The sequence below is a fragment of the Loxodonta africana genome, chromosome 4, assembly GCF_030014295.1.
Source record: "Loxodonta africana isolate mLoxAfr1 chromosome 4, mLoxAfr1.hap2, whole genome shotgun sequence".
NCBI lineage: Eukaryota > Metazoa > Chordata > Mammalia > Proboscidea > Elephantidae > Loxodonta > Loxodonta africana.
Window position 1 is genome coordinate 92,492,659 of NC_087345.1, and position 24,172 is coordinate 92,516,830.

Genomic DNA, 24,172 nt, shown 5'->3' on the forward strand with positions numbered 1-24,172 from the left:
TGTGGGAACATTTATGAAGTTGTTTTTATTCAGCTATAAAGATTGACTGTAGCACTTTTTGATGGGTAACACCTTAGATGAACACTAATTATATTGTTATAAATTTAGATCAGGATCAGAATAGGATTTGGAAAAGACGGAGAAGAAACAAATCTCCAAACATTGAAACAGAAACACCTTTTTTTCCCTTTAATTAAATGCTACCTTCCTATAGGTTTCCCTGGTTTGCAGTCTAAGGTAACAGAAAACAAGGCTTCGAGCATTTTGAAGAAACTGCAGGTTAAGCTACGGTGCCACGCAGGAGAGTGAAACTTGACCGGAGTGCCAAATCTCAGGCCCGTTCTGAGAGCAGAGGCAGACTATCCAATGTTTCCTAGGCTTCCCTCCATTTCACCAATTAAATTTTCCCTCCTCTGGCTAATCCACAGCACAATCCCCTCATTGCCTCTTCTGGCCAAATTGTTGTTAGGAGGGTACCTGGCAGGCATTTGTGGCTTCTGCTTAGACTGGAACAGGGGTAGCTCTGACCCACCTTCTCCCAAGACAGCCTGAATAGTGGGGGTTGCTGAGGAAGGCCTCTGCGGGCAACTGAAAGGCCTGTTGCACTGGGAAGAGCATTGCTTACCCTTGGGAAACCTGGCAACAGTTGCCTCTGATCCCAATCAGAATCAATCCATATCACTGGGAAAGGTCAACGGAAAAAGAGCTTCCCTTCCAAAAAGAGTAAGAGGAAATGAGAAATAGAGACAAAAAAAATATTTAGAATGGCACAAAAAGTGATATGCGTAAACTTTTTTTTTGTTATTAAATCTAACTATAAGTTTCCTAAAGTCCAGTTATCAAGTTGAATTGTGTGGGACAGAGGAGAGAAGCCAGTTGGGATTTTCCTCAAGAGTTCACAGCTTCAGCCTGAGAGGTCCTGGGTTTGCGCTGGGGGAGCCCCTTTTTGAAGGACGGCTTGGGTAGGTTGGGCTCCATGCTGGTTCCAGTTCCATTGGTCCCTGAAGAGTGAGTCTGGCCCCGTTCACTTGAGTTTCCTGGTGCCTGGGGTGAAGCATTCTGATACCTGGAACCAGATGAATACCATGAGCTATTTCTGTAACGACCCATACCGTCGTGTCGCCCTTGGTTCATGGCGTCGCTGGACTTTTGGCCTTGTGGCCTGTAGCCTTGTCCTCCTCGTCTGTTCCCCGGCAATACCTAAGGATAAAAGAACACAATGTTCAAAGCACTCTGGTGTTATGGTACCTACCTTGTTCAAGTTCAGCTTATAGGAGTATTCTGAAAGCATAACTGTGGTACCCCATGCTTGGGACTCAGACTCAGAATTCTATCAGAATTCCAATCTAACCTAGCAGTAGAATTAATAAATCTTTCATTAATCTTCCCTTCTCTCACATCTAGGTGAGCTCCATGGAAAAGGAGTTCACTTTTCTTTAACTGGGCCAAAAAAGAAAGCTAAGAAAGAAGAAAGAACAAAGAAAACATACATTTCATGGTTGCTTCAAGCCTTCAATTAGGCAAGTATCTTATCACATGTTTGAACTTGGAAGATCATAGCCATTTGTAAAGATGATGCACACTTGGATAATAAAATAAACATCATTATGGTCTACTTTGCTATATATATAACGAGTCTTAGATCAAATCATGCTGTTGTGACATTTAGTTCATCTTTCACATTACAACCCAGAAAGCTTATGCCATAATTTTGTTTTTCTCCCCAATTTCAATGCTATACCAGGTGTGAAGAATTACTGACAGCATTGCCTTGGATTGCTATAGCCTTTTTCTTTAAACTAAGAAACTATGGATTAGTCTTCAACTTTCTAGTGTTTGTCCCTACTCCCACCAGGTTTACTGTCTTTCTTTCTCCCTGATATATTCCACACTATGCTTCTATGGATATTTTTTCATGCTTCTAGGGAGTTGTTGCTTTCGGATGTACTCTGGTGAGCCTGCCACTGTGGTGCTTGTCTACCCTGAGATGGATGCGTGACTCCCAGTGTGACTAATTACCAGGCAATACTACCTACGACAACTAGAATCACTGCCAACATAAGAAAGTCAGCAGCTCTTAGCAACAGGAATTCTAAACTGGCTGGTGGTATGGAACATACATACCAAACGCTTTCTCAGGAACTAACTGGGGTGGAGGGATTCAAAGTAGGTGTGGGTTGGGAATAAAGAAAGGAAAGTAAACTTTGACAATCTGGTGGGTTTCCTCCCTAACTTGCTAGCGTGGAAGCTAGGTTACCTCCCGATGAGGCTGGTAGGGCCGGCTGCTGGAGTTGGTTGTGGCTGCAGGAGCCTCTTCTGGTGCAGAGCTCTTCCTATTAGCACTTGTAAGGCTGGGAGCAGAGGCACAGGTGGAAGAGGAAGCAGCAGAGGTATCACTTGGGCTACTCAAAGACACAGATGTAACTGAGCTACATCGGGATCTGGTTGAATAGCTGTTCTTTGGATGGGACACTGAAACACAAACATGAGGAATATGTGGTCATATGATGGAAGAGCATGGCGGGTAAGGTTTCCCCTCTTTCTCCATTTCACAATGAGCAATTTAAGATAAAGAGCTGTCTGCTAAGAGTAGTCATAAGAAGTCTGTATTTCAAAATATCTTCTCTGGAATAATATATTTCTCTTAAACCACCTAAAAGAAAAAAGAAAAGAAGTCTATAAAAGGCGAAACAGGAAGGAAAGTTGCCCTTCTGCCTTCTTCCTCAACTCCTTCCAAATCCCTCTGTGTGGTAAATGAATTCTAGAGTCAGGAGAACAGTTTTAAGAGCAGAGTTACCCATCCTTCCACCGACTAGTGATTTCTTGGCATTTCCTACTACCTAAATTCCTGGCTCCAGCTCTAGGAGCTGACTAAGCTTGAGAACAATAGTATGGGCCATATGTTCAGTTTCCCATGAAGGAACATTCTAAAGGACAGACTTTGTAAAGAAAAAAAAGTAAATAAATTAAATCTTCCCTAAATCTTTTTTTTTTTTTTTTAATTTTTATTGTGCTCTAAGTTAAAGTTTACAAATCAAGTTAGTCTCTCACATAAAAACTTATATACACCCTGCTACATAATCCCAATTACTCTCCCCCCAATGGAACAGTCTGCTCTCTCCCTCCACTCTCTCCTTTTGTGACCATTTTGCCAGCTTCTAACCCCCTCTACCTTCTCATCTCCCCTCCAGGCAGGAGATAGATGCCAACATAGTTTCAAGTGTCCAGCTGATCCAAGAAGCTCACTCCTCACCAGCATCCCTCTCCAACCCACTGTCCAGTCTAATCCGTGTCTGAAGAGTTGGCTTTGGGAATGGTTCCTGTCCTGGGCCAGCAGAAGGTCTGGGGGCCATGACCACTGGGGTCCTTCTAGTCTCAGTCAGACCATTAAGTATGGTCTTTTTATGAGAATTTGGGGTCTGCATCCCACTGTTCTCCTGCTCCCTTAGGAGTTCTCTGTTGTGTTCCCTGTCAGGGGAGTCATCAGTTGTAGCCAGGCACCATCTAGTTCTTCTGGTCTCAGATGATGTAAGTCTCTGGTTCATGTGGCCCTTACTGTCTCTTGGGCTCGTAATTACCTTGTGTCCTTGCTGTTCTTCATTCTCCTTTGCTCCAGGTGGGTTGAGACCAATTGATGCATCTTAGATGGCTGCTTGCTAGCATTTAAGACCCCAGACGCCACTCTTCAAAGTGGGATGCAGAATGTTTTCTTAATAGATTTTATTATGCCAATTGACTTAGATGTCCCCTGAAATCATGGTTGCCAAACCCCTGCCCCTGCTACAATGGCCTTCGAAGCATTCAGTTTATTCAGAAAACTTTGCTTTTGGTTTAATCCAATTGTGCTGACCTCCCCTGTATTGTGTGTTGTCTTTCCCTTCACCTAAAGTAGTTCTTATCTACCATCTAATTAGTGAATACCCCTTTCCCACCCTCCCTCCCGCCCTCCTCTCGTAACCACAAAAGAACGTTTTCTTCTCAGTTTAAACTATTTCTCAAGTTCTTATAATAGTGGTCTTATACAATATTTGTCCTCTTGCAACTGACTAATTTCACTCAGCATAATGCCTTCCAGGTTCCTCCATGTTATGAAATGTTACAGATTCCTCACTGTTCTTTATCGATGCATAGTATTCCATTGTGTGAATATACCGTAATTTATTTACCCATTCATCCGTTGATGGGCACCTTGGTTGCTGCCATCTTTTTGCTATTGTAAACAGTGCTGCAATAAACATGGGTATGCATAGATCTGTTTGTGTAAAGGCTCTTATTTGTCTATGATATATTCCGAGGAGTGGGATTGCTGGATCGTCTGGTAGTTCTATTTCTAGTTTTTTAAGGAAGCGCCAAATCGATTTCCAAAGTGGTTGTACCATTTGACATTCCCACCAACAGTGTGTAAGTGTTCCAAACTCTCCACAGTCTCTCCAACATTTATTCTTTTGTGTTTTTTTGGATTAATGCCAGCCTTGTTGGAGTGAGATGAAATCTCATTGTAGTTTTGATCTGCATTTCTCTAATGGCTAATGATTGTGAACATTTCCTCATGTATCTGTTAGCCACCTGAATGTCTTCCTTAGTGAAGTGTCTATTCATACCCTTTGCCCATTTTTTAATAGGGTTGTCTTTTCGTAGTTGAGTTTTTGCAGTATCATGTAGATTTTAGAGATCAGACGCTGATCGGAAATGTCATAGCTAAAAACTTTTTCCCAGTCTGTAGGTAGTCTTTCTACTCTTTTGGTGAAGTCTTAGGATGAGCATAGGTGCTTGATTTTTAGGAGATCCCAGTTCTCTAGTTTTTCTTCTGCATTCTTAATAACATTTTGTATATTGCTTATGCCATGTATTAGGGCTCCTAACGTTGTCCCTATTTTTTCTTCCATGATCTTTATCATTTTAGAGTTTATATTTAGGTCTTTGATCCATTTTGAGCTCGTTTTTGTGCATGGAGTGAGATATGGGTCTTGTTTCATTTTTTTGCAGATGGAAATCCAGTTACGCCAGCACCATTTGTTAAAAAGACCGTCTTTTCCCCATTTAACTGTTTTGGGGCCTTTGTCAAATATCAACTGCTCATATGTAGATGGATTTACGTCTGGATTCTCAATTCTGTTCCATTGGTCTATGTATCTGTTGTTGTACCAGTACCAGGCTGTTTTGACTACTGTGGCGGTATAATAGGTTCTAAAAATCAGGTAAAGTAAGGCCTCCCACTTTGTTCATCTTTTTCAGTCATGCCTTATTTATCCGGGGCCTCTTTCCCTTCCATATGAAGTTGGTGATTTGTTTCTCCATCTCATTAAAGAATGTCGTTGGGATTTGGATCAGAATTGCATTAAATGTATAGATCGCTTTTGGTAGAACAGACATTTTTATAATGTTAAGTCTTCCTATCCACGAGCAAGGTATGTTCTTCCACTTATGTAAGTTTCTTCTGGTTTCTTGCAGAAGTGCACTGTAGTTTTCTTTGTATAAGTCTTTTACGTCTCTGGTAAGGTTTATTCCCAAGTATTTTATCTTCTTGGGGGCTACTGTAAATGGCATTGATTTGGTGATTTCCTCTTCGATGTTCTTTTTGTTGGTGTATAGGAATCCAACTGATTTTTGTATGTTTATCTTGTATCCCGATACTCTGCTGAACTCTTCTATTAGTTTCAGTAGTTTTCTGGAGGATTCCTTAGGGTTTTCTGTGTATAAGATCATGTCATCTGCAAATAGAGATACTTTTACTTCTTCTTTGCCAATCTGGATGCCCTTTATTTCTTTATCTAGCCTAATTGCTCTGGCTAGGATCTCCAACACAATGTTGAATAAGAGCGGTGATAAAGGGCATCCTCGTCTGGTTCCTGAACTCAGTGGGAATGCTTTCAGGCTCTCTACATTTAGGGTGATGTTGGCTTTTGGCTTTGTATAAATGCCCTTTGTTATGTTGAGGAATTTTCCTTCTATGCCTATTTTGCTGAGAGTTTTTATCATGAATGAGTGTTGAACTTTGTCAAATGCCTTTTCTGCATCAATTGATAAAATCATGTGATTCTTGTCTTTTGTTTTATTTTTGTGGTGGATTACATTAATTGTCTTTCTAATGTTGAACCATTTCTGCATACCTGGTATGAATCCCACTTGGTCATGGTGAATTATTTTTTTGATATCTTATTGAATTCTATTGGCTAGAATTTTGTTGAGGATTTTTACATCTACGTTCATGAGGGATATAGGTCTGTAATTTTCTTTTCTTGTGGTGTCTTTACCTGGTTTTGGTATCAGGGATATGGTGGCTTCACAGAATGAGTTTGGTAGTATTCCGTCATTTTCTATGCTTTGAAATACCTTTAGTAGTAGTGGTGTTAAGTCTTCTCTTAAAGTTTGGTAGAACTCTGCAGTGAAGCTGTCTGGACCAGGGCTTTTTTTTATTGGGAGTTTTTTGATTACCTTTTCAAACTCTTCTTTTGTTACGGGTATATTTAGCTGTTCTACCTCTGTTTGTGTTAGTTTAGGTAGGTAGTGTGTTTCTAGGAATTCATCCATTTCTTCTAGGTTTTCAAATTTGTTAGAGTACAATTTTTCATAGTAATCTGATATGATTCTTTTAATTTCAGTTGGATCCTAAATCTCTTTTTAAAACATTTGAATGACACAAGGTATAATCAAGACTAGCTAAATATGAACAGAACTAGTCTTTTCAACAAACACCTATCTTCCCAAGTTTCTTTCTACAAAAGTAATCCCCAATTCAAAATACCAACCTAACTGAAAAAAGGTTAGTAGTATTTTCAATTCAAATTTTTCAGAATTCAATGGTTTAAAACTACCCTCCAGGTTTTTTTCTTGGCTTTAAGTATGGGCTAGTGATGTTCACAATCACTACCCTAGACCCAATATTTCAGTTTTATATTGAGACAGAAAGAACAAGCTCAGGGCTTGATTGATGTGTCTACAAACCCTTACCTAAGAAGCAATCCTTCTCCCCTTTTAAAGTTACCATTTACATTCATACAGGGTCGCTACAGAAATGCTGGTGAGGTAGTGGTTAAGAGCTATGACTGCTAATAACCATAAAGGTCGGCAGTTCGAATCTACCAGGCGCTCCTTGAAAACCATATGAGGCGGTTCTATTCTGTCCTATAGGGTCACTATGAGTTGGAATCGATTTGACGTCAATGGGTTTGGTTTGGTTTTAGGGTCACTATGAGTTGGAACCGACTCAATGGTATCTAACAATAACAACTTAAGCACCTATTACATGCCAGGCAGGAGTCCCTGGGTAGTGCAAACAGTTAATATGCTTGGCTGCTAACCAAAAGGTTGGAGGTTTGATTCCTTCCAGAGGTTCCTCAGAAGAAAGGCCTGGTGATCTGCTTCTGAAAAATCAGCCACTAAAAAGCCTATGGAACACACTTCTACTCTGACACAGGGATTGCCGTGAGTTGGGATCAACTCGGCAACTGGTTTACCGGTTATGTGCCAGGCAAGGCAGGTACAGTCTCCCCTCTGGAGTAAGATGAGGTTACAGGAGGTTAGTGTAGAGCCAAGGATTTAAGCTTGGTCTGACCCCAGAACCCCATGCTCTTTACATACATATCATATACCTATCGATGCAGCAGAAAATAATGAAAAAATGATATTTTATATTTAGGGAGCTAGAAAATAATCACCATCAGAGCTCAAAACATCTGCATCCACTGATTTCATAAGTATCCAGGGTTGCTTTTCAAAAAATCAAACACACAAAAACACAAGAGGCACTGAAGAAGAATCAATGGAGAAGCCAATCAGCACCTCACTAATTAGCAGAGGATGTTTTTCTCATCACCTTGTCTAGCACTCACCTCTTACCATCTTACCTTGTCCAAATGAATCAATACTCTTCTTGAGGGTTTCTACATCACAGGTGAACCGGGCTACTCGTCCCATATCCTCATCATATTTACGTTCACTAACGAAATGCTGGAGAAAGGCAAAGAAAAGTCTCCAGGTTAGACAAACATTATACATGGAATCTACAGCTTGTTCTATATAAAGATGAAACAAAATTATTTTCAATTGTCTTCAGTGCTTCAAAGTTTATTAAATGGCCATCATATTACCGATGTTGGGTAGTTGACCAAATTCACTCATTTGCATAAGATCTCAAAGATGGGTGTATTTGGGAAGCTTCCCGATAGTCAAAGCCCATTAGGTATAAGTGAGAGAAACTGTAGAGAAAGAAGAATTTATAGTAGAGGGCCATCTTTCCACTGTTGGCTATTTCTACACTGTCCCATTTTATAGAGAAGCAGAGGCAGCAAAAATGCTCAGAAGTAGGTGGGCAGTTGGTTGCAACAATGACCCCATTTAGACAGACATTTGGTATTCTTTAATAGGAACTTCCTTAAAAATTGAGTTTATCTTTGTTAGTCCTTGAAATAGGAATAATTTCTTGAGATGGAAAATCATTCATGTGAAAGGTCAACTTTGCAAATGAGAAGAGTTTATGCTGTAAGTAATTTAATCCTTTTAAGTAGACTGAGCTGAGAAGTAACCATTACTTGGGTCAAAACTAACTATACTCTAAAAATTGTGGGGCTGGAAACATGTTGGGAATAAAGTGCTGCTATTTCAATAAACAATGTCTAAGGTAGCCTGGAATAATTTTTTCAAATGAAGAAGAGACAAGAAACAAAAGTTAAAGGCCTAGATATAATTTGGAACAACTGGGCTCCTGAGAGCAGTCTTCTTAACTAGGGGCGGTCTAATCTCACTTTGGGTTTTCAAGGAGTAGAATCAAATGCATCAGAATCCTCAGGATGCATCTAGAAGCAGTGAAAGGGAAAAGGAAAGATAAAATTTACCTTTGGGCTTTCAAGCCCTAAAGCTTCAGAATATATTGTGGCTTAGGAAACCACATGACCCTCTTGTAGCAAAGCCTTGAGAAGTGTAATATCAGTCTGAGATTAATTCTGAGACAAATTCTGGGGTTTGCTAAGCCAAAGACATAACGAGAATGACGGAAATAAAATGATCTGGAAATAAGACATTTAAATTGCACAGCACCCACTTCAGTACACTGAAAACTCGGAGCGAAACAGATCCTTAGTCAGCCTGCAGAAATATTTCTAGCAGCTTTTCAGCCACGTGGGAAGGGAACAGATGAAGCCTATGAGAGCCAGAATTCTCATCTAATTCCAAAGGGGTTTCCGGCTTCTCCCAGACAGCTGAATGAGACTGACTGGCATCAATGTGTGGAAGACTTTCTATAAAATTTATTAATATACTCTTAGTTAATGAGAACATGGTAGTTTAAAATATGCACCGTTTGGCTATTTGACTCCAATAAAGCCTACGGAGGAGGAGTCAGAATAGTAACATTATATAGGTTTATGTAAAAGACTGGGTCAGAATGATAACAAGGATATTTACAGGTCCTACATGATCTCTCACCTATGTTTTATTTTACAAAGGCTGTTGTAAAGCCTCTGCAGTAAACGCTCCTCTAAAAAACAGCAATAAATCATGCATGTTCAGGAAGAGCAAAGGGTGAGGGGCAACTTCCCTTGTTCATATAGCTCACAATTTAAAAACAATTACTTAGACCATCAGGGTCCACAACTAGCCATGAACATCCCAGCTTCTCTTGGGTTCCCATGCTTAGTCTCAGAAACACTGCACTCTCTCGCTCTCTCTTTTTTCAATGGCTATAATCTTTCAGAAATAGATCACCAGGCCTTTCTTCAGAGGTGCCACTGGGTGGATTCAACCTTTCAGTTAGTAGCCGAGTACTTAACCATTTGTGCCACCCAGGGACTCTGCAGAAACACCGTTTTGTTGCTGTTGTTGTTGTTGTTTGTTCTTTATAAAAGAATTTAAAAGGTATGTGTATTAAACCCAAGTCATCTTTATAAACAGATTAAATATGACCAACATCTCAAATTAATAATTTTTCTCTATCAAATCAGAAGCAACTAATCATTATTTACTGAACACCTACTATGTGCTAAGGCACTGTGCCAGACACAATGGCTCCTGACATTTTGAAGTTAACAAATTAGTGGGGAAGACAGGTGATTCAAATAATCCAAAGCACATAAAATTATAACTATGCTATCAAAGGACAGAATAGAACTAGATGACAGGGAAGCCAGGACGGATGAGTAGGTCAAGACTGACTGTGTGTACTGTGGGGAGAGAGCAGGGTTTTGGACAGAGGCAAAAAGCATATATAGTGCCCTCTAGTAGGAAGTAGGAGGAAACAGGATATGTTTGTGGAAAGGAAAAACTAGTATGGCTGGAGTACTGAGAACGAGGAGGACATGGTGGGAAATGAGGATGGTGGTCCTTTAGGGACAGACCATGCAAAGCCCTATGGACCATATTAAGAAGTACTGCCTTTATCGTAAAAGCAATGGGAAGTTTTAAGCAGGTCACTATAGTGTGAGGCACAAATATGAAGAATATGAAGGCGGAGCAGTGGCAAAGTAGACAGATGGAATCAGTTAAGAGGCTATTACAAAAGTTCAAGGAAGAGATCATGACAGCTTGACCACAATGGTGGCGAAGATGAAGAGAAAAGATCAGATCTGAGATTTATTAGGTCAAAGCAACTGAGTCTGCTAATATATTAATGTGGGAAAAGGAAAAATTTCCTATGGTTTCCAGCCTGGACAACTGGACAGATGGAGGTACCATTTACAGAGAAAGAGAACCTGGAAGAAGGCCATGTTTGAGAAGGGATTTTCATGACTTCAATACATTAGATATGGCCATGAATGACAGGGATTTGTTACTTTAGTCCCCCCGGGTAAGAGGAAAGCCAGGAAGGCAAAGGAAGTTTTACCTTTATATCAGCTCTGAGCTCAACCAATTGCTCCTCTGACATTCGAACAGCCACATCAGTCATCTTCTTTAAAAGTTCAGCTTTCTTTTGCCGGCTGAGCAAAATTTCCACTGTAGAGGAAAAAGGAATATGAATCTCATGTTGCTGCTAAACAGGATAAAGAGGAACTGGTAGTATAGGCCTTGCGGTATGTATTTGGACAGCCAAAGGCTTAGATGCCCACCCATCCGGAAAACAAAAATACCAAAGGTCCAGTTTCCACCTTCTGGAAGGTCTCTGAAAGCAGTTAAATGTTAAACATTTCTTATGAATCATAAAGACTCATAAGTAACTTGGTATTTCTCTTTCTCCTCTTCCAAGTAAAAAAAAAAAAAATCAAGAAGCATATAAATTGAAACAGAAATATGCACACACAGTAAAAATTCACGTAGAAGTAATGGGTACAAAATGAAAAGTAAAAGTGTCCCTCCTACGTTTGATTTTGTAGTCCCCTCCTCCCCAAATAAAACCACTGTTAAGTTTCTTATGTAAACTTCCAAATACTTCCTGTGCATATGCCACATGTATATTTCCTTTTTTCCCTCCTCACAAATGGGAATATTTCCTATACATACTCCCTTCCTTTACCTTGGCTTTTTTCACTTCATGTAGGCTGAAGCTGATTCCATATTAAGACATTTGGCTCTCCCTCATTCTGTTTAACAGCTACCTAGTATTCTAATGTGTGAATATACCACAACTATTTACCAAGTTCCTTAATGATGGCTATTCAGATTGTTCCAACCTTTTAAAGGAGCCCTGGTGGCACAGTGGTTAAGTGCTTGGTTGCTAATCAAAAGGTCAGAAGTTCGAACTCATCAGCCACTCCACAGGAGAAAGATGTGGCAATCTGCTTCTATAAAGATTACAGCCTTGGAAACCCTATGGAGAAGTTCTACTCTGTCCTACACGGTCACTATGAGTCAGAATTGACTTGATGGCAATGGGTTTTTTGGTTCAACCTTTAAAGAAGCACTTTCTTTGGCAAGCTCCCTGATGTACAACTCAGATATTGCCATGGAGGAAAATGCACAATAAAGAATCTCCCACAGAGGGGTACTGACTAATTAGATAGTAGATAAGTTTCATTTTAGGTGAAGGGAAAGACAATGCACAATACAGGAGAGGTCAACACAAATGGACTAAACCAAAACAAAGCAGTTTCCTTTATAAACTGAACACTTCAAAGGCCAGCATAGCAGGGGCGGGGGTTTGAGGACCATGGTTTCAGGGGACATCTGAGTCAACTGGCGTAACAAAATCTATTAAGAAAACATTCTGCATCCCACTTCGGAGAGTGGCGTCTGGGGTCTTAAACGCTAGCAAGCGGCCATCTAAGATGCATCAGTTGGTCTTAACCCACCTGGAACAAGGAAGAATGAAGAACACCAAAGACACAAAGTAATTATGAGCCTAAGAGTCAGAAAGGACCACATAAACCAGAGACTACATCATCCTGAGACCAGAAGAGCTAGATGGTGCCCAGCCACAATCGATGGCTGTCCTGACAGGGAACTCAACAGAGAACCCCTGAGGGATCAGGAGAGCAGTGGGATGCAGACCCCAAATTCTCATAAAAAGACCAGACTTAATGGTCCTGGAGGCCATGGACCCCAGGCCTTCTGTTAGCCCAGCACAGGAACCATTCCGAAAGCCAACTCTTTAGACAGGGATTGGACTGGAATAGGGGACGGAAAACGACAGCGGTGAAGAACAAGCTTCTTGGATCAAGTGGACATATAAGACTATGTTGGCATCTCCTGTTTGGACCAGAGATGAGAGGGCAGAAGGGCTCAGAAACTGCCCGAATGGACACGAGGAGAGAGAGTGGAGGAAGTACTGTGCTAACTCATTAGAGGGAGAGCAATCAGGAGTGTATAGCATGGTGTGTATAAATTTTTGTATGAGAGACTGACCTGATTTGTAAACTTTCACTTAAAGCACAATAAAAATTAATTGAAAAAAAAAAAATCTCCCAGAGAAGAGAGCCAAAGCCACAGAAGAAAACGGGCAAAGGAAATCCTTTCAGGAAACAGAACCAGGGACTACCAGACGAACCATTCAAGGAACTTTTCCTACTGTATGGGTAGGGATTCTGCTATTCTTGTCCAGCAAGATTTGATTATTGCTACAGCCCAGTGACTGCTGCGTTTCCCACTTTTCCAAGTGGGAATTTTTGCTCTAATTATCTTCTTCTCTGTGCATGTGATGTTGGAAAAGGGGACATTTAACTTTTCTTTAAAAATAATTTATATTTTTTTTAGTTTATTGCACCAAGACCACAACACGCCATATTCAGACCTGACGGAAGATTTGAACATCACCTAGAAGTCCTGGATTTTCAGCTGAACATTCTAACTAGAGGAACTTTGGAGCTGTCACTGAGTTGTTGTTGTCATTGTGTTCTCTTCTGGGAAAATGAGAGATATTGAATAGTGAAGGGGTAGATTGTAGCAAAGAGTGTCGGTCAACTGAATAGCTATTCTCCCCTTCTTTTTTAGTTATCAGAAGTCCAACTTTGTTAGCTACCAATATGCTTAGGTAAAAGTCTGTATTTCCTGGCTTTGCTACAGATGAGATGGTCATATGATACAGTCTGGCCACTGAGCTACAAGCAGAGCTCACAGGGTAGGATTTACAGGAAAGCTCTTTAAAGGGATCTTACTTAGTCATTTTGTCTCTCCTCAGTTGGAGACTTAGGAGCTATTTTTTGACCATGAGCATATCCTAAGGATGGCTGGATAGAAGAATAGAAGAGCCTTCGCCCTTAAAGTCATCTTGGACATGTCTTGCCAGCCCTGGAATGCTTACCCTTGGACTTTTCATTTTATGAGAGAAAAATAAATTTATTTACTTCAGTCTGCCATATGTCATGAAACTCAATCCCTAAATAATATAGACTCCTGTAACCTGAGAAATTAGCCAAATTTATTTTCAATTTGTTAGAAAAGATAGAATTTTCAAAGAGCTATATCAGTTATTTCAAAGAGCTGACTGTCTTTAGCAATTATTTAGCCTAACTGCCATGTATTTGCTATCCATGGGTTGCTCACACCCATATCAAGCATGGTTAATCAATTAGGACTACATAAAGTTTCTTAACTCCAAGGCCCAAACAGCTACAAATGATCTAATGGTCTGGGTCCAAGAGAAAATCTATTTTCTATTTGTATAAACTGCAGTTCCTTTAAGCTCTAGCATTCTAGGATTCTAAGACAAAATTATAGTTCTCGAAATGGAAAAAATATGTAAAGATTTCTACATATATCAAATAAATGAGAGAATCTAATTATGTAACTTAATTCTCTGACACTGAACAAGTCACATTGTTTCCCCAAAGAACCTATTTCATTTATGAAATAGAAAAAAAATTTTTCCTTTGATGTGAAGATCATATATGTTTAAATGTGAAAAAAACTCTGAACTATAAAGTAGTATGAACATACAAATTGTTTAATAAGCCTATAATGTATAAAAAAAGAAAAAGAACCATCTTTTTCAGTGTCATTGAGAACCGGGATTTTCAACACGGAGAAAGGAGACAGAGACACAAAACTGATGAAGTAAAACCCTATAGCTCTGAATTTGATCAAGTAAGACTGTCCATGAGTTGATAACTGGTTAAAGCTAGTTGATGGGATTCATTACATCTGCCTCTCTATTTTAAATGTTTGAGATTTTTTATAAAAAGTATATATTAAAAAGTACCTTCTTCTGAAAAGTAAGGGCTATGTCTTCCTACTAGTTTATTTCATCTGAACCTTCACCTTTAAAAAGAGGATACGCAGATACAACAAGGGACTGAGACTGTGTCAAATTTAGAATCTTCAGGATTTAACATTCAGCGCAAACGAAATCTCACCTCTGAAGAACAGAAGATGGCACCTCTGCTGAGTACTCAACATCTCAAGTTAAAATGGATCAAAACTGAACTCAGCTCTGGGCTTCAACGGTGCCTCCTCTGGCCCGTGACCATAACACAATGATTTAGTTGTGAAACATCATCTTGGCCTGGCCCAGGATTTCTATTCTTACCAGTTTGAGGATAATTATAAACCAGGCACTCAACGCACGAAAGCAAAATCTGCTGCTGAAAAGCCCCAAATCAACGCCACTGTTCGAGGTGCAGTTCACATTTCCTTCTTGTCACGTAGCTAAGTATCTTTAACTTAATACTTAACAGAAATCACAAAAAATCAGATAATCTTGTCCATTTGTACAAAACCCTACAAATCACCCAAGTTAGACTCTATTCCTCCAGACTGTATTTTAATAAGCTTTCAAGGAACCCTAGTCATGGTATCCAGAGCCCTCAATTCACTGACTTTTTCCTCACCTACTGATAATGAATAATAAGTGAAGTCTGTTCCACCAGGAGAGAAGACAAAGAAAGTCCTAAGACAGGTAATGATAAGAATGTATGGACTCAATTGTAGGCAACCTGGGGGCACAACGGTTAAATACTTGGCTGCTAACGAAAAGGCTGGCAGTTTAAACTGGCACTCTGTTCCCACAAAGATTAAGGCCTAGAGAACCATATGGGGCAGTTCTACTCTGTCACAAGGGGTTGCTATCACTAAAAAAATCAACTTGATGGTACCTAACAACAACGACACAGAAAAAACAAAACAAAATGGAACTGTTTAATTACTGGAGGGAAAAACAAAACAAAATAAAACTCAGACACCTGCAGCCTACTTTATTTTCCTAAGGTTGATGCTGTGGTTTCTAGAGTATGTGGTGGCAGACACCATGACACAGTCCCTTACACATTGAATTCCATGTTCAAAATACTAAAATTTGGAAATATTTTTTAAACAGGCTCTTGTAAAGTTATTCTGCCTGAAAGAATTCATATGCAGCATAGAATAACTTTTCAAGATAGTTTAACTCAATACATAAACTCTCATTGTGGCTCCTATTGTGGGGGGTGGGAGGTAGGTACCTACTACCTGGTAATAGTTTCAGAAGCTTTATTTAAAGATCACTCTTACTTGCTTCAGCTTTTACTTTGTCCATTTCAGCAAGCAATGCCACTTCCCGGTCCATTAAACTAGGAAAAGATGACAAAGGATAAAAAGGATTAATCAGAAACTCAAACCTGGGAACAGTACATTGTTAATAACGGAGAAAGACTTATAAGCTTGTTCACTAAAAGCACACTACAAAGTAAACACTGAAAAGACCAATGAAAATTGTATTGTCTCACCCTCAACAAAGAATAAGAATTTCCAGTAAATTAAATAGGCCTGATTCTCTTTTTTGTCTCTGTATTACGGTAGACCAGTAGCTAGAAAGTCAACAGCTGCGCATCAGTAGATGGCAGTAGCAAGCTATAAAACACATTTCTTAGTTATACTAAAGCAAAAGTCCTTGTGGAAATTAGCATGCACCTCGCATATTTTTTTATTTTATATTTTGGTCTAGAAAACTTGACAGCTTGGGTTCTAATGAATTTTCACCAGGCAATACCTCTGCTAGGGCACAGTAAATGTATCTGTGATTAGGATTTCTGTATCTTCAACATTTTACCACGGTTGTACCAGGTTCAGTGGCACTTTAGTCCTTAGAATGCAGAATAGTCAAAAGACATATACACACTGTGCTGGTTTCTGATAAACATTTAACAGTAATCTGAGGATAGAATCAAAGGTTTCTGGTAGGCTTTTTTACAGAAAAGGGACATTAAATGAGCAATCAGAATTTCCCCCACTGCAACTATAAACGGTTGGTAGGCATACAAAGCTTTACCACGTCCTTCTGGAGCCCTGGTGGCTCAGTGGTTAAGAACTCAGCTGCTAACCGAAAGGTAAGCAGTTCAAATCCACCAGCCGCTCCTTGGAAACTCTATGGGGCATTTCTACTCTATCCTATAGAGTTGCTATGAGTCAGAGTCGACTCGACAGCAAGGGTTTTTTTTTTTTTTTCTTGGTTTTATAAGAGTCTATTGCCTTCAAGGTAAAGGGACATAAGTTACCCTAGTATTCAATCTCTGGATGTAAATAATTTTCCTATCATATCAGTTTAGCTTGGTGGTGGGCAAACAAAACAAAAAAATTAAAAATAAAAAATTTTAATAACTGTACAAACATGAAATGCTCCGACTTTCTTCAAATTTGGAGTTCATTCTGATTTCTCTGTTTGAATGGGAATATAACTACAGGGTTAATAAAAAGTCCACTCTTATTTCTGGTGGTAAAAACAAACATTCATACGCCCCCCCGCCAATTCAATACGTAGTTATGTTAGTACAAAGTAGTTAATATGGAAACTATAGTGTGAGATATACAAAAAACATAAGGCTGGGTCATTTCCTCAAGTAACAAAATTCTTTATAGGGAGGTGCCAGAGAAAGCAGGTTTGATATCACTGGGCATGATGCTAATAAGCAGACCTGTAACTAAAACAAATTTGGTTGGCATATTAATTCAAAAGCACCAGACTGAGGACACACAACTATTTGGGGGCAGCAATGCGTTCTGAAGAAAGCATTTCCCAAACCTCACCAACAACTGCTCTATTAAGAACTCTGGCAGCATTTTGGAATAACTAAAAGGCAAAACAAAAACATAACTGGGACAGGAGCTGCCAGGCCTACGGTTTGACATTACCTCTCTTCTCCTGCTGAATTTGAATTATCTTAAGATGCAGGCACTGTGTCCACCAGATGACAAATTATTTGTCTCTGACAAAGCTTGTAAAATATTTATTAAAAGACTTCAGCAAACAAGTAAGCTTTTTGCGGCCTATAATCTTTATTATGAAGGGTAGAATGGCACATGACACTTTCAGCAAGGAAAAAAAAATCCACATCATCATAATCAGACTTTTTGTTGCAGTATGAGCTAGTATATTGTGATGGTACTCTTTTCCCGCCCCGTGATAATGACTAGCATCCATTTAAATAACTTTGTCTCTTGATTGACTCATTTGGTGATGACAGAAAATTCATATGGCAGTGCATGGACAACCATGTGACCCCTCCATTAGAAAAATACTTTATATTTTCATGGCAAAAAAAAACACAGAAAGGCAGTAAGCACTTCTGTATCTTTTGGTTTGTTGTTTGCCATGTTGCCATTTATTGACAATGTCTAATGAAAAAAAAATTTTTTTTTCTTTTTTTAATGAGAGGTCTGTGATGGCAGTCCAGCATTAAACAAAAGAATTTACTGGTTAACTGCAACTGTCCGGATATCTTCTCAGAGAAAAGCCTGATGAACATTTGTAATTTTCCATTAATCTTTTCATAAGTCTTTAAAATACAAAAATGAATAAATGTTAAAATGTAATCACTTTTTTATTAAAAGTACATCACATAATGGTATTATGATTGTGTAAAAGAATGTTCTTGTTTTGAGGTCATTCATCCTAAAGCATTTAGGGGTGACATGTTATGTCTACAACTTCTAAATGGTTTCACCAAAACACCCAAGAGCAAAATACATTGATCATTGTATTATCCTTTAACTTTTCTGTGGTCTTGAAAGTTTTCATAATAACTTTGTTGAGGAAATACGTATATCACAAAATAAACAGAGAAGGCAGGAAGGGTTCAAAAGTGGAAAACAGGCCAGAAGTAAGGATAAATAGCACAAGCATTTTTTACAATTAAAAAAATAATTTACTCTAATACAACTTTCTAACAAAGGGCAATGTAAGCTAAAATTTCCCATGTGTTCCTGAGCTAAACAGTGGTCCCACTATGGATCTACTGCCACGAGATTCAAAAGTACCTGGGGTTTGAGGTAATAGTTTTTAGATGCCATGGCCGCAAGCAACGCATCCTCTCAGACAGTGATGAAAGGCTCATTCAGATTGTCAGACTTCCGGTTACCTTGCTCACTCCAATACCTGAGAGGGTACCATGCTTTTAACTGTTCTCTCAAGGCTTTTTTGAATGGAAATAAGCTGTAATAAGCATCTGGTAACTGGATTTTGAAACTGCTCTATCTAACGACATTCAGCTACATATTACTGGGAGCTTGTTTGGAAAGAAACTAGTTCTTACTAAGCCTGGGCTTTATACAGTGTTGAGAATTTCTAAATCTTTTCTTCAATCAGGAAAGATGGTTTTGGATGACTGGTCATTATTACTAAGGAAAAAGACTGGTACCTGTCTGGATGTTCTGGATTTCCTTTCCTTTTTCCCAGGACTTTTTACCACCTTAACATTTGCTCAGTTTACTTTAAAGTTTTTATGTAATTCAGTTGCTCAGGATAGTGTTTCTGCAGCATTACCACCCACATCGCTATGATATACTGTGTCTCTGCATCATTTGAAGCAAGCCCTTAATTTATTTTAATATACAGTTTACTGATTTTAGCTCTTGCCTTCAGAAATTTGTTGGCACCTAAAAACTATTAGTTATCATTTCTTCATTGTTCTTGCATTAGAAAACAAAGTTATAATGAAAACAAAACTCGAGAAATTCACAGCCAGTTACTTCAAAACATAATTTGATAAACCACTCAATAATGTTCTTAGAAAACATTTATACTTGATTTTATTTGCTAAAAACCTAAAACCTATTTATCATCACTTCACTAGCCAATCAAGGCAGAGACCCAAGCAAAGCCAACGAAAACACTCTCTTTTCTTTGAAGACTTTCCTCTTACCGTATAAAATAACCAAGAAAAAGAAATGTTGAAAGTTTTTATTAGCAGAGAATTAATGATGCTTTCTGTGTTTTATAAAACTCCATACTCCTGGCACTGGCCTTGATGGATTACAGTACACCCATCTGGGCTCAGGGCAAAAACAAAAAAACTCTCATTAGGTAGCCAGATCATTATACTGGGTTGAACAACTGGGGCACAAAACTGAATTAAAAGAATTAGCTTGTTAAATCAACTTTGGATACTATGAAAATTTTGATGGGTCCTTCTTTTTTTTCTTTGTCAAGAGTACTTTACAAAGCATGTCAACATGTGATTTCATGTTTCAAGGGTTTGAAATGGCTTTTAAGAAGTCAGAATGTGAACATAAGCCACATTTCTTATGGGACAGGCCGTCAATAGAATAACCCCGCTTTCTGTTCCTTTCCAATTGTCAATAGTACCTCAATTCTAAACTAATCCTAGAGACCATATGACTTGTGATCATATGGTATAATCTGTTTAGAAAAAACAACCATTAGCAATCTAGATTATGAAGAAGTATGCTGTTTGAGTTTTTAGTTTGTAACGAAAAATGGCTGAAGCATTAAGTACACATAGCAAGCAGCTGACTAGATCCTCACCTGAAACCATGATTTGCTTTTTTGAATTCTCCCTCTGAAACAATTACACTAAGTGCCTAAGCTCCAAAACAAGGGAGACGTGTGGACAAGGGAGGTAAGGACTGAAGAATGAAAGCGAAAAGTGATACCTGATGAGACACAGAAAATGGAACCATGGTATAATGGAACAATGTCACTTAACACACAGTAAAACTTTGGGCAAATGATTTTTTTCTGTGCCCATTTTTGTCCATCTATAAAGTGAACGTAACACAAGTGATACTGTTATACAGATTAGAGACACTGTACATAAAAGCTTCTGATATACAATAAAAGCTCAATAAATGGCAGTGATTATTATTTTAATTTCTATACACATCTTGATTTCTTAGTTTCAGCAAAATATTTATCTAGTAAAATGCCTTCATTTTAGCTCTGATAAAGCATTATCCATTCCAAATTCATTGTCTAGAAATGCATAAATAAATCTGTACACACACTAACACAGTATAGTTACACAGATAAATCAAAGATAATTTTAAGTGAAGAGAATATATTACAAAATTACACTCTCACTATGCTTACAACTATCAAGAACATGTATACATATGGAGGAAACCCTGGTGGCGCAGTAATTAAGTACTATAGTTGCTAACCATAAGGGTCGGAAGTTCAAATCCACCAGGTGCTCCTTGGAAACTCTGTGGGGCAGTTCTACTCTGTCCTATAGGGTCGCTATGAGTTGGAATCGACTCGACGGCACTGGGTTTGGTTTGGTTTTTTTTTATGCATATAGATAAGGGATACAAGGGAATACAGAGAATAAAAATTATATGTAAAGGTGGCAGAATTATATGCTTTTTATTTCTATTTATTTAAAAGGAAAGCTAAGTGTGTAGCCTACCCTATATTTCTCACCAGGACATGATATGACAACCTTTGAAAGTAGTTCATATACTCCAGCTTCATGTTCTGCACCACAGCATGGTTCTTAATGGCCTTAAACTTAAGTCAACCAACAATTCCAACAATGTAAGTCAGACAAATTTCATTAATAAAAGTTAACTTGGCTATAGAGATGATTATTACTGAATCACCAATGAGAACCGATTTTAAGTTTTATATAGTATTGGCAGTCTTCTGATTTCACCTTCCATAGGTATGTGTCAGCTTTCATTTGGTATCAAAGTGAAAGCAGTTATCTGTACAATTCCCCAAGTGCCCTGTCAAGGGTAATGTAATCCCACTGCTGCAAAACTGCTGGAACCCTTTGCTCTTCTTTTACACTCTAACCAACAGAAAAATGGCTTCCTAAATGATATTAACCCTGGTTTGGTGCCAAATGGAGTTAGCTCACCTGCCAATCATGTCTTGAAGTAGTAACTACAAGGGGCATTGAAATAAAGTGGTTTAAAAACCCATTCAGCCTGAGAGAAAGGCTTTACACCAGCAGGAAAGGGCAGGTAACCTCCTTCCTCAAGTTAAATTGACCTGGTTGCTATGCCTGTTAATCAAACCTAAATACACAGTTCCCAGGCAGGAAACCATCTCATTTGTCATTTATTAAAGGAGGTTCCCCCTGGCTGGGTTCCAAGTCAGCCGGAACTCACAAATCTCTCTCACGGAACTGTGTTTCCTGGTTCAAACTGGTTCTGAATGGAATCAGATCCTGTGGCTAAGTAATCATTAAGCTGAACAATTATGGAGACCAGAGGCTTATCAAGGCAAAGCTGTGCTAACCTACACTTAGATCTTTATTCTTTCCAAATACGCCAACAATGTCTGCTATGATAATAATCCAGGCCAAATGGCAATGATATTTGCCGCCAGAGGCCTGGAAAGAGGACAAATCACTTTTCTAGAAAAATTTCCAGAAGTTAGAGCTTAGCTTAAGGCAAATTTTGGAAAATTAGTTAGACTTACATAAGTCCAGAGGTATAGGAGAGTTTATCAGGCTGGGAAAGTGGAATCAGCAAATACATGGAAGAATAAATATGAATGCTAACTTCTGAGACAGTAAGTAACCTGGCTGAAATATTGTGTGTAGGAAAAATGAGAAAAAGTGATGCTGTACACACACTAACACAGTATAGATAGTTATACAGATAAAAGTTTCTAGTTATAAAACCTGAAAGGTGGAACTTGGGATTTGGGACAAAGTATGGGTAGAGTACTAGATGAATTATCCACCCTAAAAGCACTTTTTGGTTAGCATGATTTACTGGCTCTTCTATGCTTTGCAGATTAAAAAGGTAGGAGTCAACAACTTTTTAGAGGCATTATTCTGTATCTTCATTAATTCACTCTCTATTAAATTCCCAAGAATAGAAGAACTGAGGCTACTCCTACTCCCCTCCATCTCCTGTCTGCTGTGGTACAGAGTGACTAGGCCAAGCGTGTGGACAGAGACACAGTTAGTAGAGTACGGCATAAGCGAACAGTCCATAGACAGGCAAGAAAATGGATGGTTGGAAGAAGAGTGGTGTAGGTTCTCTTTACTCATGGATACTGCCTCTCTTATTTCAGATGCAGGCAGGTCTTACAAATAAGCAGAGTAATAAAGTCCTAAATCCCCAAACATCAACCCAGACGCTTGTCTTCCCATCATTTTAATTACTTTGGTCTTTAAGGCTATTCCATTTTCAAAAAATTTCCTTATAAAATACAAATACCTCCCAGAAAGAAGTAACAGTTTAAGTATCAGTTAACACCTTATTATCTACTAGTTAAAACAGCTTTGGTGTTCTAGGAAGTATTAGAATATATTTCTCTAAAAAAAAACAAACAAAAAAATTCCATAATCAAATATATTTGAGAAACTGCACAGTATAGGTCCCTCTTAGAGATTCAAAATGTACATTAACATTAAAAAGGCATTGAGAAGTCTTGTGGTAAAAATTTAAAAAGTATTTTCAAGCCTCTTTAACTATTAAACCCTCACTTCCTCCAAAGAACATATATTAATATATTTTAAGAAGTATTCTATAGGAGACAGTTTGAGAAATGCAAAATTAAAACAAATCAATGTTTAATAATAGGGCACAGAAGAGGTTATTGGGGTAGGCTACATAAATAAGAATAAAAGTTGGTAGAAAAGCAAAGACAGATTTTTTTCTACTTTATAATTTTGTTCAAAAGTAGCATGTCATTTGTTATAGCTCCTGGTTTAAAAGACAGCCTCTAATTTAAGGGTGTATAATCTCTTTTGTAATTATTTGTCCCTTTCCAAATGATATTAACCACAGGCCCATTTCTAGAGCCCTGTGAGTTCTCTGGAACCCCTGGTGGCATAGTGGTTAAGAGCTCAGCTGCTAACCAAAAGGTTGGTAGTTCAAATCCAGCAGGTGCTCCTTGGAAACCCTATGGGGCAGTTCTACTCTGTCCTATAGGGTTGCTTTGAGTTGGAATCAACTTGACAGCAATGGGTTTTTTTGGTTTTGATGAGTTCTCTGTACCACTCTTCCCCACACTGTGACCAAAAAAAGTAGAATGAAGAGAAAGCTAAATATACTGTAGGATTTTTAAGTTTCCCCTCACTAAGTAGAGTACTTAGGAACTGGGAATTAAAGAACTTGCTGAATGATGGAGTATCTTTATAAATGAGCATTTTTGTGCTACTGATATCAAATGCAACTTAACTTACCAGCTCTGCAATTCAGCAAAAGCTTGTTTCATTTTCTTAATGGAAGCATCCATCTCTTCTTTAACTACAACTCGATATCGTGCAAGAGACACTGTGCAGCGCTGGAGATCTTTTACAGATTTTTCAATATTGGAACCTTGGAAAAAACCCCAAAGATTAACAGAAAAAGAAGCATAAGTAACTTGAAAATTTGATTTGTATGTCTAAGCATGAAAAGTAACAAATGCTGTGTGGGCTAAGAATGTTTCCTAAATGGTTATTCCCTACCCCTGCAACAAAAAAACTGATATTTTCATAGATTAAAAAAAAAAGTATTCTGGCCAAGATGGAGTAATATGAACAGGATCTATCCTCTTGCCTTAAACTAAAAAAACAAACAACAACAAAAAAAATGGATAAAATATTCAAAACAATGGTTTTCAGATAATGGACAATAGGCAGTGCTTTTTCCC

The 24,172-nt window shown here is 38.5% G+C and overlaps 1 protein-coding gene across 2 annotated transcripts in view; it reads right to left on the minus strand.

Annotated features, from left to right (window-relative positions):
• The window catches only part of SPATS2 (spermatogenesis associated serine rich 2), a 155,537-nt gene continuing 131,365 nt past the window's right edge, over positions 1 to 24,172 (minus strand). For both annotated transcript variants that reach the window (XM_064284268.1, XM_064284269.1), the window contains 6 exons: positions 23,721 to 23,856; positions 15,850 to 15,908; positions 10,817 to 10,926; positions 7,848 to 7,950; positions 2,258 to 2,472; positions 1 to 1,200 (listed from right to left, as the gene is read on the minus strand). In XM_064284268.1, coding sequence (XP_064140338.1) covers positions 889 to 1,200; positions 2,258 to 2,472; positions 7,848 to 7,950; positions 10,817 to 10,926; positions 15,850 to 15,908; positions 23,721 to 23,856 — 935 coding nt within the window. In that variant the 3' untranslated portion in view covers positions 1 to 888. The remainder of the gene's footprint in view (positions 1,201 to 2,257; positions 2,473 to 7,847; positions 7,951 to 10,816; positions 10,927 to 15,849; positions 15,909 to 23,720; positions 23,857 to 24,172) is intronic.